The sequence below is a fragment of the Natator depressus genome, chromosome 4 (assembly GCF_965152275.1).
Source record: "Natator depressus isolate rNatDep1 chromosome 4, rNatDep2.hap1, whole genome shotgun sequence".
Classification (NCBI taxonomy): domain Eukaryota; kingdom Metazoa; phylum Chordata; order Testudines; family Cheloniidae; genus Natator; species Natator depressus.
The window spans coordinates 114,825,227-114,842,651 of NC_134237.1; the positions used below are offsets into that span (position 1 = coordinate 114,825,227).

At 41.8% G+C, this 17,425-nt stretch overlaps 1 protein-coding gene across 2 annotated transcripts in view; it reads right to left on the minus strand.

Moving 5' to 3' along the window:
• STX18 (syntaxin 18) overlaps positions 1 to 16,885 on the minus strand; it is a 120,007-nt gene extending 103,122 nt beyond the window's left edge. For both annotated transcript variants that reach the window (XM_074951685.1, XM_074951684.1), the window contains exon 1: positions 16,626 to 16,885. In XM_074951685.1, coding sequence (XP_074807786.1) covers positions 16,626 to 16,787 — 162 coding nt within the window. In that variant the 5' untranslated portion in view covers positions 16,788 to 16,885. The remainder of the gene's footprint in view (positions 1 to 16,625) is intronic.
• Between the last annotated feature and the right edge of the window lie 540 nt (positions 16,886 to 17,425).

A 17,425-nucleotide genomic window follows, 5' to 3' on the forward strand; every position in this document is an offset into this window, starting at 1 on the left:
TCCAAAAGTCAGCATTAGGGCCTTTAGACCTGGTTTTTATTTTCAATAAATATTTGTTTCTCCACAAATCTTTAAATGGTTATCATCACAATCACGTTTTTATTTCACGTCAGTTTGCTGTCTCAAGTTATTTGTTTTTACAATTAAAGTAAGCTAGATTATCTATCTTTGCATAATATATTACCTCCAGTTCAAAGAGTTTTGTTAGATACCTATTCAACTCTCACCTCCATTGCTCGCACTCTTCCCCTAATCAAATAAAAACAAAAGAAAGAAATTCCCAGGCAAAAACTTGTAAACCTGGAGTTAAGTTTGAAGGAATGTATCACTTAGTTCAGCCAAAAAAACCTCTTAAAAGAATGCTGGAGTTTCCTCAAGTGACAGAAACACTAGAAAGCTTGGAAATTCCAAGTTAAGTTTCCACTTTACAATATCTTCCAAACTATTTGAAGGTATGCAAATACACACACAATCCAATTACTCAAGCAACCTTAGCTCTGCATACATAGTGCCAGTCTGAGAACAACCAGAAATTCTGAGACTGTGTCATGAGAGGTGGTTGGAAATTCTCCAACAGAACATTTTTCCATCAGAAAATGCTGATTCTTCAAATTTGAGATTTTCCATGGGTACATGTCAGTTTCTACAAAAATTCCAACAGAAACTTGTCTGGTTTCTTGCTCACTCACCCACCTCCCTGTCTCCTCAGCAGCCCACCTGGTGGGATGCTATGAGGTTGGAGCTCTCCATCAGCTCACCTGATGGGCTACTGCAGAGGCAGAGCTCACAGGCTGCCATGGAGCGAGGCATTCCAGTGTCCTGGGGAGGATATTCTGCTTTGAAAACACCAAAACATTCCCACAGTGGGAATATTTCAGTGTTTCCAAAATGAAATATTGCAGAATTTCACTTCTGCAAAAAATGTCCAGTGTTTGGCTTTTCATCCTGATTCAGGATAACAAAATTTCCAAACCTTGAAATTTTTTTTACAGTAGTGAAATTCAGTTGGCAGCCAGCTCAAAGCCTTCTACATCAGAGTTTCAACTCTTTAGTGACCACAAAACATTAAGACCTTGCTCTTAATCTTAGTGAATCTGTCTAATTAACTGATATGCTTTTTCTCAGAGCTTCTGGGGGATACGGCTACACTGCACACTAAGCCCAGGCTCTGTCCCAAGTTTGAGCCCAAGCCTCCCTTCCATCCATTTTGCAGTGTGGACATAGGTCAAGCTGCATACCAGAAACAGATTAAATCCACAATACCCCAGGAGAAAAACTGTTAACCAAAAAAGGAAATACCTGACAGATGGTGATTCAAGTGCTGATTCTGCACAAGTTAATTTTTTCATATTCATCTACATCTAAGCACTTATATGGCCTCCATGACACCTTAGTATATATTAAAAATAGATAACCGGGTGAAAAAATTTTAAAAAATTTAATCCATTGTGGGATTCATCATGAGGACTTTACTTACCAGGAAAATAATACTTAGGAGGAGGATGGATTACCTTTAAATGTATTTGTTTTTTCAAAGATGTGAGACAAAATATTTGTGTAAACAGAACAAAAGGCAGAAACTTAAACTTGAGTATATGATGTACATGTGTTTGTACTATACTGCTGTTCTACCCCCAAACAAAGGGAAAGATGGAAGCTGAGGCAGAATGAAAGGGTGAGAAGGGGCAAACAAACACCGGAAAGGTTGGCACCTGACAACTATGAAGTGTTATTTTTGGCAGACAAAGGTTTGCCACCACTGCCCTGAAATCAGGAAACTTATGTTTTCAGTAAAGTAGCCACTATTTATCATTCTAAGCAATTATTTTAAACTGTAATATTTTAGTTATTAGAAACTTTTTCAAAAATTGTTGGCAACAACTCTCCCCGACCCCACAACTTTACCCTTTAATTGCTCTAACTGCTAAAGATGTAATTCCAATCCTTAACCTACTTATTCTCCACCTTGAAAAACATTTTACAGGTATAGTCATGGAGATCCCAAGACCAAGAACATTACACAATATTTTACTGACATACAATATCTCTTCATCAATGCTGAAACAAAAAGAATTTTAATCCATTAGGTGCCAAAAAATACAAGGAAACAGCTTGACATTGAGATTTTACCCTAGCATCTAATTATGGTGATAAAAACAATTCCAAAGATACTGCAGCATAAATCTGAGCACATACTGACAGCAAATATTTATTACTATTTGTTTACTTAATACAGTTTCTTTGGTTTTTCAGCTCTGAATGCCACATCTTAAGTATTCCTACTCACCTACCTTTGTACCTGTGCTGAGAGAGACAATACGCCAACCAAACCCTCCCATTTTGTTGCTGACAAAATGTAATGTATAATCATGCTAGCGTCCTAAACTACAGTACCACAATTGTATTTCTGATAATATGGTAAAAGTTTCACGGCACAAAGTTGCTAAGATCTATGATCTCTCTGAAATTCTGTTAGAGAAAGGAAACCACTTCGGCCTGCTTCTGTATTCAACAGATACTATGGTGAACAGCATTCTAGAAATGCCCAAGACAAATAGGGTATCCCTCCCTGCCTCATCATGATTTTCTTTTTTTACATCACCATAGTATAAAACTAAAATGTGGGACATATGCCATACACACATATAAAAGTTCAGGCCTACCTCCTCTCCCTTCTACCTCCCCTCTAAAATAAGAAAAGGGAGAAATGAGAATATTCAGGTCTCTCCTGAAGAAGAAACAGAGCTGAGGTATTCTCAAAGCAAGCAACGTCCGGGGAAAAAAACTCCCCAGTGGACAACTCTCCAAAGAATGAAGCTGGTTTTCTGTTTGCTCAGCTAAATTTCAAATTTGTCTTTTTCATGAGTTCTTTAATTGCAGAATCCAAAACTGCCAACAATATTAACATAATAGAAGTGGTCAAAATGGTCGGCCCATCCTACTCCCAAAAGTTAGAGATACAGAACATCTGCCAGAATAATAATAAATAATAATAAAATAAATAAATAAAATAAATAAAGCATAACTGAAACAAAATTCACTAACCTAAAAGTTCTCTAGGTTTTTCCTTGCTTCCCCTTCTTCATTCCCTTTTTCTCTCCTCCCATTTCAGACCCATTCTATCATTCTCCATGCCATTTTCTGTTTTCTCCCTCATTTTCTTTCTCTCATTTGTCCTATTTGTTGTGTCCCTCTCCCTACTCTGTGTGTTCAACTATCTCTCCTCCTCTTCTGTTCTCTCTAGCTCTCTGGATCTCACTCAGTATTCCACTTTATCTCCAGTCCTCCCCGCATCTCTCTCTCTCTCTCTCTGTGCCTGTCTTTCCCTATCACTCTGTTCCTCCACTTAAGTTCACTCCCCTTCTACTCCCTCTGAGGCTCTCCCCCCAGTCTCCTTTCTGTTTCCCCCTTTCCTGGGGTTCATCCCTTGCCCCAAGCGTGGCCTGCTTCTGAGGAAAACAAGAGGCAAAATCCTCCCTTCTTCACCAATCCACCATGTGCTAGAAGCTTGTAACTGAGCCTCTGTTGAACTTATCCTGTACTTGTGGCAAGATGTCAAGTCAGCAACTCAGAGGAGAAGCCAATTCAACTGCTAGCCAGCAGCTGAAAAGAGTTTACAGTGGCTCTAACTCCATCAACAGGAGCCTAGGGAGTTCCTCCCATAGTTAAAACCCAGTAAAAAAAATCCCCTTCCCCCTCTCATCCAAAAAAAATCAGTGACCCAGGGGCATCAAAGTTAGCCCTGGAAGACTGAAATGGGAGGATGGGGAGGAATGAATATCCTCCATCACAGAGGGCATATGCCCTCAGAATATTGAGTGGCAGACTTGGAATACTTTTGGATGCTTCACTGCCACTGGATGGTGGATTAGCCACAGTGGCAAAAATAACTAGCAACTCGGAGGGGGGGGGGGGGCAGAAATCACTGTAATTTTCAGCCCTGTCATTTATTTTATATTGAGAAAACAACTTATACAATGGGGTTGGGAGTTTACTTTTCTTTTTTTAAAGGTAGCTGAATTTGAACTGAAATTTAAGAGATCCCAAAAATAAGGACACTCATAACTACATCCTCCAAAGGCTGACCATGTATACTTGCCACTATTTCTTAAATGAATTTGGCTGAAACCAGAAACAGTCACATGGGAACCATTAGTTGATTGAATTAAAGCTTTTTATTCTACTCTGAAATCATTAATATCTTTCCTATATCATTTTCTCTTATTGCTTTTCACTCTTTCTTCTCCAGCACTTTTAATATGACCTTCATAGCTTCCCCCAACTTTTTAGGACAAAATTCTTCTCTAAGAAGAATGGAGGGAATGCAACAGGGGAGGGAAGGGGCAAGGGGGGATGGAAATAAAAAATCAGGCCGAGAATAAATCGGACACCACTTTCAACCTCAGTTATGAAGCAGAATCTCACATTCATACTGGAAAGAGATGCATTTAAATTGTGCTGAAAAAAATTTACAATTTGGAATCAGTCAAAAGATAAAAGTTTGTGTGCAAGTACTGTACAAAACACAGCATTATCAAGGAATATGTTATGAAATAATGAACTTTTTAACAGTTAGAAGAGGGAGAAATAAATCTCTTTTTTTCCTAATGACCTCAGCTATGAGCTCAATTTATTAGACTCTAACTCATTGCCACAGTAAAAAAAAAGTGAACTGAAAATAACTTGTAGTCCAAAATTGGTCATATTAATTAATTTCTACTAAAGAGTATAATTTGCAATACCAAGAATATGATATATTACATTTTCAGGCATATGTTCTCTTTTGGGAATTATTAGGTAACCATTAGAGTCAAGTCTCTAAACTAAACAGTAAATCTGTTTAGGATTATATATATTTTATATAAGGATTCTAACAACTTCAATTCTGACATTTTTGGCAGTATTTGTTGTTCCATAGTATCTCTCTGAGTGAGATTTTGTAGCACTAGTTCTTATGGTGTATCTCATCACAGAAAAACTAATGAACTATGATGAAACAGACTCCGTTCTGATGTTGTCTCAATTTTCTCATAGATTTAAATGAAATTAGTCTCATGAGCAGAGGTTTTCAGGATTAAGCCTCATCAATTATTATATCCTACACCAAGCCTGAATTTTTAGCAAATACAGTACTATATTAACATACATAAAGTGTTAAGGAACTCATGCCACTATGATATCAGTAGCTTCCCTTAGTCACCGATCTAATTTTCTAGCATAGACCAGGCCTCTGTCTCATCCACCACAGAAGCTGGTCCAATAAGAGAGATTATCTCACCCACCTTCTCTCTCCTATATCCTGGGACTAACATGGATACAACAACACTGCAAACATTATGAAACTATTGCAATATTATGGCTAACAGCTATCTTGTTTGAAATCTAGATCCAATTAGCTAGACTAGCAGTGTTCTATTTCTGCCTGTTGCTGCTGCTGATTACATATGGGGACTGTGTCCACAAATGTTGTTCTCAGACCCCCTTCAAGTCAGTAAAGAATAGCCTGATGGGGTTAAAGCATCTACATTTGGGCTATTTGGTTTTACCATATAACAAGTCCAAGAGACTGCTTTGCTGTAAGTGTATGCCTGATTTTATTTTTGTTTGTTTTTGTTTTTTAAATAAATGGAAAAACTATCACCACTGCAATGCTACAGGACAACGAGAACTGTCTTTTACCAATGGCAATATATCAGGAACAGCAGGTGGGTTGGTGGTTAAAAGCTATGTTAGACACGCATATACACTGTCATTTGTTATGGATTTGTAGTAAAGTGTAATTTCAGACACTAAACCGCTGAGATGGGGAATTTTTCTTTTCCTCCTTACTCAGTACCTGTATAAAGAAGTCTAGCATATTGTTGATCAGTACACTGGCCCATTATGGCAATTCTTTTTTAAAAAAATGATTATATCATCATGTAAACTGAAAACACCCCCAACCACTTGAATTTTATGTGCACCAATATGAAGGTGATGTGTCACACATCATTCCATATTGGTGCCATTAGCAAAATTCATTCCGCACAGGGACGTAAAAAATTAGAGGGAATACTGGTGTTTTCCTTCATCCACGTGTCTTACTAGTATCTGGGAGACCCTGACATGTCCCTGAAAAACGGAGTCTTCAAGGACCCCTAAAAAGTGAACATATACTGTTGTCTCATAAACATCCTTCTTTTCAATTATTGGAAGGGAAAATGAAAAACAAACTTGAAAATCTTCTGTAAAGTGGTAACACTGATATTCTGGGAAACCTAGCTGTGGTAACAATCTCTGTGACTAGTTGTGTTTCATTCCTATACCAATCCAGCAAATATTCACTGGTGATGAGGCTAGGCATCTTCCCCATTTGGATATCTCTTAAAGCTTCTTGAATGTTTATGTACCCATTGCACTGCACATTATATCCTTAGCTCTACTATAATTTCCAGTTTTAATCATTATTGTGATTAATTAACCGATTAATTCTTTTTTGGGTTTCCCTTAATACTTGGGAAATAAGAATTGTACTAGGGTGTGCGGGGTATTGATAATCAGTGGTTCACAGTCATGCTGGAAGGGCATAATGAGTGGGGTCCCGCAGGGATCAGTTCTGGGTCCGGTTCTGTTCAATATCTTCATCAGTGATTTAGATAATGGCATAGAGAGTACACTTATAAAGTTTGTGGACGATACCAAGCTGGGAGGGGTTGCAAGTGCTAGGATTAAAATTCAAAATGATCTGGACAAACTGCAGACATGGTCTGAAGTAAATAGGATGAAATTCAATAAGGACAAATGCAAAGTACTCCATTTACAAAGGAACAATCAGTGGCACACATACAAAATGGGAAATGACTGCCTAGGAAGGAGTACTACAGAAAGGGAACTGGGGGTCATAGTGGACCACAAGCTAAATATGAGTCAACAGTATAACAATGTTGCAAAAAAGGCGAACCTCATTCTGGGATGTATTTGCAGGAATGTTGTAAGCAAGACACAAGAAGTAATTCTTCTACTCTACTCTGCACTAATTAGGCCTCAGCTGGAGTATTGTGAGGGGAGGAGAATGGAGAAGAAAAGGGGATAGGGGAATCACGGGGGGAAGGGGAATCCCGGCATGCAGAGTCCCCTCGGCAGCAGCTGGGGCTCTCCCATTAAGCAGGCCCATCGAACCCTCACCCTGACAAACCCTAACCCCTACACTTGGACCCCTCTGACAAGCCCCCCAACCCAGAAACCCACTGAGCCCCACTCCTCCAGCATCCAGACCCCCCCCGTGAACCCCCAGCCCCCCCCGCCAAGCCACATCTCCCCACACCCAGACCCCTCCGCTGAGCCAAACCACCATCACCTGGATCCCCTGCAGAGTCCCATAGCTCCTGCACCCAGAACCCCCCAATGAGTCCCTGTGCATCCAGATCTCCCACTGAGCTGCCCACACCCAGACTGCCCCACACAGAAACCTCTCACCCCACACCTAGATCCCCCCACACTCAGCCCCTCCACACTTGGATCCTGCTAGGCTGAGCCTGCCCACCCACACCTGGTGCACCTGACACAGAGGGACAGGGCCCTGGGGTGTTTCTGGGGAAGGCCCAGCCCTTGCACTGTGTCAGGGTTAGGTGCAGCCTCACTGCCGAGTCCCTGTACTGGGGGAGGTGGGGGCTTCAGGGTGATCTCCCACCCCAATGCAGCCAGTGTCCTGTGCTCCCCACTGCCATGCTGGAGCCACATTTATTTACTGACAAATAAAATGTGCAGAATTTTGCAGATTTTTAAAATATTGTGCATATAATTTTAAATTTTTTGGCGCACAATTCCCTTCGGAGTAAAGGCGGGTGCAGTACCTCTGGACTGGCAAACTGGGGTACTGGTCCCAATCTTTAAGAAAGGAGACCAGAGTGTGTGTTCCAACTATAGGGGGAAATCACACTCCTCAGCCTCCCCTGCAAAGCCTATGCCACGATGTTGGTGAGGAGGCTACACCCATTAATTGAACCTCGGTTTCAGGAGGAACAATACAGATTCCGTCCTGGCCGTTAAACAACAGACCAGCTCTTTGCTCTTGTGCAGATATTTGAGGGGTCATGGGAGTTTGCTAATCCGGTCTACCTTTGTTTTGTAGGCCTGCAGAAGGCATATGACCACATTCCCTGAGATGTCTTGTGGGAAGCATTGCAGAAGTATGAGATGCCAATGCCACGTTTGCATACTATCTGGTCCCTCTATTCTTGGAGTGCGAGTTGTGTCTGTATTCTTGGCATTAAGTCAAGTTCGTTCAAGATGAGCATTGGACTCCGCCAAGGGTGCATCTCGTCCCCAACTCCTGTTCGTGATTTTCATGGACAGGATATCAAGACGCAGAGTACTGTGGAGTACATCTGGTACAGGGACTCGGAGATGGCATCTCTGCTCTTTACAGATAATGTTGTCCCTGCTTCTTCAGACTGTGATCTTAGATGCACACTCAAATGTTTTGCTGCCAAGTGTGAAGCGGCTGGGATGAGAATCAGCACCTCCAAATCGGAGATCATGGTCCTCTCCCAGAAGAAAGTGGACTCTTCTTGCCAGGTGAAGGGGAAGCAGCTGCCTTAAGCAGCTGCCTTAGTGGAAGAGTATCTAGGGGTCTTGTTCACAAGTGGTGGCAAGCCTGTCAGCTTTTTACCTTAGAACCAAAGATGATAAGATTAACTTACTTTACATATTTAAAATCATGAATAAATTTAATTCTTTGACTGTTAATGCAAATAGATTTTAGTGGAATTCTTTTAAAAGCCTATTAATTTTACACATGCCTTCCTCTTTAAATGGGGTGTGATGTTCCTGAAGTTTTTCCTTTGTATATTGTAAACTGATGACACATTTAAGCTGCTCACATGTCCAAACCGCAATTTTACTTGACCATTTTCTCTGTTTCTAGCAAAAACTTAACATACATGTTTTCATGGATCTGGGTGGTATGAGGAATCCAACATCATATTTGCTCTTCCATGACTTAACACAAACTTTTTAACAAACTATTTGAGAGATCTATAATAATTAAAATTACCAGTGGCCGACATTTTAACAGAAGAGTTCACCAGAGTGAAGGAGGGGGAAGAACACAAATCAAGCTCATCATCATCCTCTTCCCAAAGAGGCAGATGCGGAAAATGCAGCAACAGTGATAGTGCCCTTACATTTCCTTAAATTCTCTATAGTTTGATTGCACTCTCTCTGTTTGGGCACATTACTACGCATTTTGTCTTCTCAGGACACATATTCTGTGTTGTTTTTGGTTTCTCACTGTCACAATACTGTGATTGATTTTCACGAAGAGCACTGGCCACAGCCTTTTTTAATCTGTACTTTTAACTGTTTGCAGGACTAACACCTTTTAACTTGTCCCACACACAAGACCATTAAATATAATTCTTCAGTATATAATCCCTTTTTATAGAAGTTCTTGTATTTTTGTTTTTTAAAATATTACTCTTAAAAGTCTTTTCAACTATGTCCTACCGTTCTTCCTTGGCTAAGACTTTTGTATCAAATCCCCCTCTGTGGGAGATTATAAACTGTTTGACATATTCCTTCATTATGATAATGAGAACTTATTTTCTTACCTGTTTTTTTTTTCCAATCCCACGGCTAGGGGCTTCCTACAACCTCCTAGGCCTTGTTAATACTCCAAAAGTCTTTAGGTCACAATCCCAAAGACCCAGAAGTGGCAATAAGAAATCTTGGACTCATCCCCATCCAGGAAGTGTAAGGTGGTAAACAGAGTCACAAGTCCACCCAATTTAGGCTTACTCAATTTTCACCTTTACTTATAGAATTTCAGACAGAATTATCATCACTCATGATGACTGAACATATATTTATGCCAGATGATAAACAGATAAAACAGAACTGGTAGGGAGTCCCAGTTTCCACACTGCAGAAAGTTCTCCTCTATTTCATGATGGTCATCGCCACCTCCGATCTCTGGTCTGGTATTTCAGCCCCTTTCCTTCAGTTTCTGATCCAGTGTTTCTCCAATTTAGGCCTTGTTCACCTGGATCTTTTTGTACATTTTCTCATTACATTTTTATAAACCTTTCCCCAATCAACATTAAGCATTTGTTTTAAGTAACCTGTACAATACACATGCTCAAGCTTCAATTTACACAGCTTTTGCTGTTTATGTCATTCTTTTGCTGTGTCACCCTGCTCCTGGGTATTCTTGTCATTATAATGGGGCTTCTTGTCATTATAGTTTTGTATAGTTGTTATCTAAACCCTTCCATACAATGTTACCTTTGTCCTGTCAGCAATAACATCATTTTAAGCAAATTAGCAATTCTATACAAAAAGAGAACCAGCAAAACCACACTCATGCCATCAAGGCCTTGACTGAAATGTTACCTCATCTAAACTCATTTACTATCCATAATTATAAATGATTAAAAATATAACTAACAATGCTCTCAATCTTACCATTTAGCCATTCTTCATATTTATTTTTCAATATCATAGTTCAGTACGTGTGTATTATCATGCCTGGTGGGGTGGAATGGGGAGCAATTAAAGAGCACTCTGACCCCAAAATGTCAAGGCTTTTTAAAATCTTCTTTAAATATGGGTTTTCAAAGGCCTTTTTCACTCAAAGTCTACCCTTACGTTTACAAATCATTACAACACACACACACAATTGGTAATTTCCCCTGTGTTGTATTTTGAGAGATGTCTTAATTTTAGAGCCTTAAACATCATTCCCCAACAAGCTCCAGCAACTTTGCAATAGCTTTGCTGAAGTCTGAGATTAATCTGGACTAACTATCAGTCTAAAGAAGACAACGATTGTGGTACAAGATGTGTTGACTGCACCAGAAGTTTTACTAACTAGCACCACTCTAGAAGTTCTGCACAAGTTCTGTTATCTAGGACCAACTGCATCGGATAACTTCTCTTTTGACAATGAGCTTACTTCTCATATAAGAAAGGCAGCTACTACATTTGACCAACTGATCAAGTACATGTGGAATAAAAGGAAACCAACATTGAACATCAAGATATGGGTCTACCAGACATGCATTCTGAGCATGCTTCTGTATGATGGCAAGATCTGGACCACCTACAGCAGGCACAAGAGAAGGCTAAACACCTTCCACATATTTTAAATATCAAAACTCATGACACCAAAGTACTTGCGAAAGCAAAAATGACCAAGTCTAATTTGCAAACACAGACAACTCCATGAGCTTGTTCATCTGTGCCGGATTGATGACTGACATACTGCAAAAGGATCTCCTGTATGGAGAACTTGCAGATGCCCCAAGGTCACTGCACAGACCTAGCCTCAGGTTCAAGGACATTTGTAAGAGGGACTTGAAAACTTTCAACATTGACACCACAAGCTGGGAAGATGCAGTAGCAACAAGCCACACTAGAGGACTGCGCTGCACCACAGAGTCAAAAAGGCTGAACAGACGTAGTTGCGAGAGAGAAAAGTGCAGAAGCGTCAAGCAGATAACTGGCTTCATTCTCTGTGCCTGATGCCTGCATTATAAATGGCATGGACTGTTGCTTGAGTATTGACTGTTTAGCCACTCATGATGCTTGATACACAGTAAGTGAACTGCTTTCCCGATTACACCAGAGTCTTTCAAGACAGTCAATTGCCATATATTTAATCAAAAGATTAAAATGTTGATTTTATGCATTCAATTGAACTTCCATCCAAATAGAGCTTGACACAAAACAATCTCAAATAAAGAATTAATCCTCTTCTACCAAATAACAAATCAATCACCATTTTCTAACAATTAAAAAAAAAAAAAGAAAAATTAAGAATCTGAATAAATGTAAATTAAACTATATAATTATTTAAATAAATGTGTATAGATACAATGCATCCTCCTAGGTAGCAAAAAGAAGCACCAAATTTAGTGTAGAGGCCACATATATGTTGATTTCAACATGTTTTAATGGTTACCAACTAATGAGAATCAACCTTTCTTTAGGAAAATAACGTTGCCCCTTTTCGACCTGAGCAGCTAGTCAAACTTTGGGGCACCGGGGATATTCCAGCTGGGAGTAGAAATTGGTGATAAAGAGGTATTTCGTTGAGGCAGTTTTGTTTATTTACAAATGTGTCTCTGAATGCAGAAGGAATCAAGCAGGAAACAGCTTCTTTTCTTCACAGCACCAAGAGCACTTTTTTCAGGCTGCATCCCTGACCCGAAAACCTCCCAGTTTTCTTTCAAGGTCAGACACTGGCCTTTCAGCTGCTTCTTCCAGCTACATCATTAGAATCATAGAATCATATAATGTCAGGGTTGGAAGGGACCTCAGGAGGTCATCTAGTCCAACCCCCTGCTCAAAGCAGGACCAATCCCCAATTCTACCCCAGATCCCTCAATGGCCCCCTCAAGGATTGAACTCACAACCCTGGGTTTAGCAGGCCAATGCTCAAACCACTGAGCTATGCCTCCCCCCTTCATTCTCTGGTCCTCTGTGTTCTACCTATTTTCTCAAACTCTCTCACACGCTACTCAGCAAACCCCTCCACCCACCAACCCACCCACTCAGTTCAAACTCCCGGGGAGGTTCACCTAACCCTTATCTTAGGTAGGGGCTTGTGATTAATTTATTCTTATAGTTATGCTAATTCAAGGACCAGTTCACACCCATCCTTCTCAGCAGGGTTTAAGTCGACCCATAACAAGGTTTCACCCAGCTCATAACAATAACTAAAAAGTACAAATGCAAAACATGATTAAAATGGATTATTTAAATCAAGGTTTCCTGCTTGCTGATTTAAATCATGATTAAAATCGGTGTATTTAAATCACTTTGATTTAAATCTATCCACCAACCAGGGCTATCTTGAGCACATCAGACCTATTCCCTCTATTCTCTACATTGGCTTCCCATGGAATATTGAGTTGAGTTCAAGGTCTTGGTCCTTATCTTCAAGACACTCAATGGCCAGGGACCAGGATATCTAAAAGATTGCCTAAATCTCTGTGATGAGGACCATGGTTCAATTACTCTACTTTTCACACACAGTGGAACTTTCTACCATAAGGGCAAAGCTCATCCATTCAGAATGTAGAGCTTTTTTGCAGGCTGGTCCAAGACTGAGGAACAAACTTCCACAGAAAATAAGGACCATCACAACCTTCACCACCTTCTGCTCCAAGTGCAAGGTACACTAGCATAAACACACAGCACCATGTAATTATTTATAAACAAACAAACCTACCTAAACAATACATGACACACAGAATTTTGCCCCGAGAAGAATCTAAGAGAACAAACCACACACGACAGATGTTAGTTATGTTACTTAATGCACTATCGGAAGGTGCGCTGATACGTTGGTGATGGAAGGTGGTACAAGAACCTATAAAGAATCGAATAGGCTGCAATAGGATGGCCTTTATCTGTGAGCATCTCATACTTTCTGAAAACTACATTAAATATTTCATCTTTCTGACATGGATATTTAGTGTTCCATAAATTGTGAAAACTGTGCTTTGGTCTAAATTTCTATTGTTCCCGAGCATACTCTATTATGGTTAGTTAGCCCAAGGCCTGCAGAATTACCCTCTGCTGATTCTGACTTATGGAGCTCTTGGAAGAGGTCTGGTGGTCTGATATGTTCCCGACATCTTTTTCTTTTAAATCAACCAAGCCTGTATGCATAAACATATTTGTATAAAAATTAAGAGTTAATGTGTAAATCAACAATTAATTTGCAAGTTAAATTGCCTAGCTCTGGCAAAACCAGCTACATTTGTAATTGCAAGCCTGTAACAAAGTATTAGAAAGAGGTGCTCTCTCCCATATAATCAAATCAAATAGCAGTAGCAAACAAATTATAGTTTATTTTGCTACAAGCCCTACCCAGACTTAGTTTAATTTGCAAAAAGTCTCTTGCCTTTCCAGCAAAAATAAATGCTTCGGACTGCAGCTTATAGTTTGCATTATTTTCCCTCTTAAAATCAAACTGTATCTCCAAAAAACAGCTACGACCAAGTTTGCAAGGCCCTAAAGGTTGCTACACAGCCTGCTCTGGTTTGGCTGGAAAATTAAACTGTGGGTTGCCATTCTGGCAAAAATACTTTGAACTACTTAATTAGCTGACAAGCCCATATCTAATCTCTCCTGTGAAGTCGCCAGAGACCACTCACTGACCAGGCATCATGCTGAAACTGGAACTCAGCCTCAGGTATGCTTAGCAGAACACTTATCCTTGGTTCAACTCATTTCTGAAGCAATTGCTATGTGGCTGAGATCAGTTATGATGGGATAGCCTAATTTTGGCAATTAATTGATCTTTGACTATTAGAAGTAAATATGCCCAATGGCCTGTGATGGGATGTTAGATGGGGTGGGATCTGAGTTACTACAGAGAATTCTTGCCTGGATGTCTGGCTGGTGAGTCTTGCCCACATGCTCAGGGTTTAGCTGATCGCCATATTTGGGGTCGGGAAGGAATTTTCACAGTTTTAAGTGATTTAAGATGAGAGATTTCCTGGAGACAAGCTTCCAGTTTTGATAAAGTCAAATTACCACCACAATTTTATTAATTATCTTAAACTAACAAAATAGTCTTTAAATGGGATTTTAATTGAAGAATATTTCTACCTATGCTAGACTGTAAAAGCTCAGTTGATAAAAAAAACTAGATAGAAAGATCATTACTATTTTTAACAAAAATATTTATTTCAGAGACTTTCTCACTCCCACCTCTAAATCCATTTTTCTGCAAATCACTGATATTGTCAAAAGTAAAATATTCCTGTGACATTATGCCAAAAAGTGCAAAAACTCTGTGGATACCTTCCAGCAAAAGTGCCACAACATTTTTATTTCTTAATAATACATTTTCTCTCTAATATATATATTTTTGTTTCCAGTAACTGCAGCTTATATATTTCATTTATATATATCAGGTCACTTCACCTCTAGTGTATGCAGGTACAAGTCCACTGACTTCAATATTTAAACCAGGATTGAATTTAGCCTATTAAATATATTTTTTTTAAAAACTGCAACTCCAGAAACAAACATTTTTCTGGTTGTTGATTTTAAAAAGTGGCAATTCATTAAAGCTGTTCAGATGGTTGGAATTATAGACTAAAACCCAAAGAGGGAGATTAATGAACAGAAGGCAGGTAAGGTTGTCAAGAGGTTCATGGTGAATACAATTTATCACATGGTTATGACGCTATACCTGTATGGAGTGTAACATTTATTTGCACACAGAACATATACATAAATCTGCAACTCAGCTCTGCATGAGTAGCGGTCAAGAAAACCACTGACAGTGTGTATGGCCCCAATTCTGGGAAATTAATTATGCACATACTTAAGTTTATTCATGTGAGTAGTTCTAGTAACTCCTATGCCACTTTTCAGAGTAACAGCCGTGTTAGTCTGTATTCACAAAAAGAAAAGGAGGACTTGTGGCACCTTAGAGACTAACCAATTTATTTGAGCATGAGCTTTCGTGAGCTACAGCTCACTTCATCGGATGCATACTGTGGAAAGTGTAGAAGATCTTTTTACACACACAAAGCATGAAAAAATACCGCTCCCCACCCCACTCTCCTGCTGGTAATAGCTTATCTAAAGTGACCACTCTCCTCACAATGTGTATGATAATCAAGGTGGGCCATTTCCAGCACAAATCCAGGGTTTAACAAGAACGTTGGGGGGGGGGGTAGGAAAAAACAAGGGGAAATAGGTTATCTTGCATAATGACTTATGCCACTATTCATATGAGTACATTTACACGCATGCATAAATGTTTGCAGGAGCAGGGCCTATAGAAAGGGAGATGACTTGGTGTCTTTGGAAATTCTGGTCCTTGCAGGCAACAGAATCAGTGCAAATGAGTACAGACTAGAGGCTATATAATATCACCAGAGACTGTACTACGTGTCATTATTATAAGCAATATGCATGCCTTACTAAGGATCTGCCAACTCACTTGGGGGAGGGGTTAGTTTTAAAGCGATAATATCAACCTGGAAACTAGTCCTTTTTTTTTTTTTTTAAAGCGTTGAGAGCAGTTTTAGGTTCTCCTGAGTCCCCACACCAACTGCTGAGCGTTTTACAAGGATACTGTTTGCTATTATTTTATTTATTCTAAGGTTTTCTTTCTCTCGTCTTCTTGCGTGACAGTCCCACACAAACCACAGAAAGTCAACGGCCACCGGGCAGATTTCTTCAGAAGCGCCCGGCCAGCAGCTGGGTCTTCGTGGGAACGGAGCCTTTTAAAAGCCCCCTCCTAAAGCCCGCAGCCTGCCCTCTGACCCGCGAGGGCAGAGCCTTGCAGCCAGCGAGGGACTCAGCGGGCACCGCAGCTGGCAGGACGAGCGGGTTACAGCGGGGAAAGAGAGACAGCGCCCAGGCGGGAGCGGGGGTTGCCAAGTGCACGAAGTAAAAGGGGGAGAAGGAGAAGGGAGCCCCCCAGCCCATCACTCTGCACGGCACTCATCTGTGGGTCACCTGGAGCTGCGGAGGGGGGCTGGGGGCTCGCGGAGAGGCGCCCGTGCAGACGGGGCGGTTGGCTGTGACTACTATTACCCCCCCACCACCATCTTCCCCCCCGGACGCCTGGGTCCCCTCCCCGGGGCAGTCCCGACGCCGGCCCCCGCACTCACCACCTCGCGGGCGCGGCAGGAGAAGTCGCTCTTGGGCCGCTGGCTGCCCCGCTTGAGCAGCTCGTCCCTGGGGCTCTCGCCGGCCGGGACCCCCAGCGCCTTGTTCCGGGTCTTCACCGTCTTCACGCTGGCTTTGAACAGCAGCGTGATGTCCACGGCCATGGCGCCCCGCTCCCGCCGGCCCGGCCCGTGGTCACCGGCTGCCAGCCAGACAGGCCGGCCCCGGTCCCTGCGCACAGTCCTCCCCGCGCAACTCGGCCCACCGCGCGGGGTTCCGCCGCCTTATCCGGCCGGCCCCGGCGCCGCGCCAGGGCGGGAGACGCCAGAGGCAGCCCTAGTCCCAGCATGAGACCCCCCCCCCGGCCCCCAGGGAGACCCTGCACTGCCCCAGTGTGTGTGTGTGTGTGTATGTATGGGGGGTGAGCCCCCAGGGAGACCCTGCACTGCCCCAGTGTGGGGGGGGGTGAGCCCCCAGGGAGACCCTGCACTGCCCCAGTGTGGGGGGGGGGTGAGCCCGCAGGGAGACCCTGCACTGCTGCTGTGTGTGTATGTGGGGGTGTGAGCCCCCAGGGAGACCCTGCACTGCCCCAGTGTGTGGGGGGTGAGCCCCCAGGGAGACCCTGCACTGCCCCAGTGTGTGTATGTGTGGCGGGTGAGCCCCCAGGGAGACCCTGCATTGCCCCAGTGTGTGTGTGGGGGGGGGACTCCCAAGGAGACCCTGCACTGCCACAGTTATGGAGGAGTATAAAAATATTGCTAGAGCATGCAGGGGTGTAATCAGGAAGGTCAAGGCACAATTG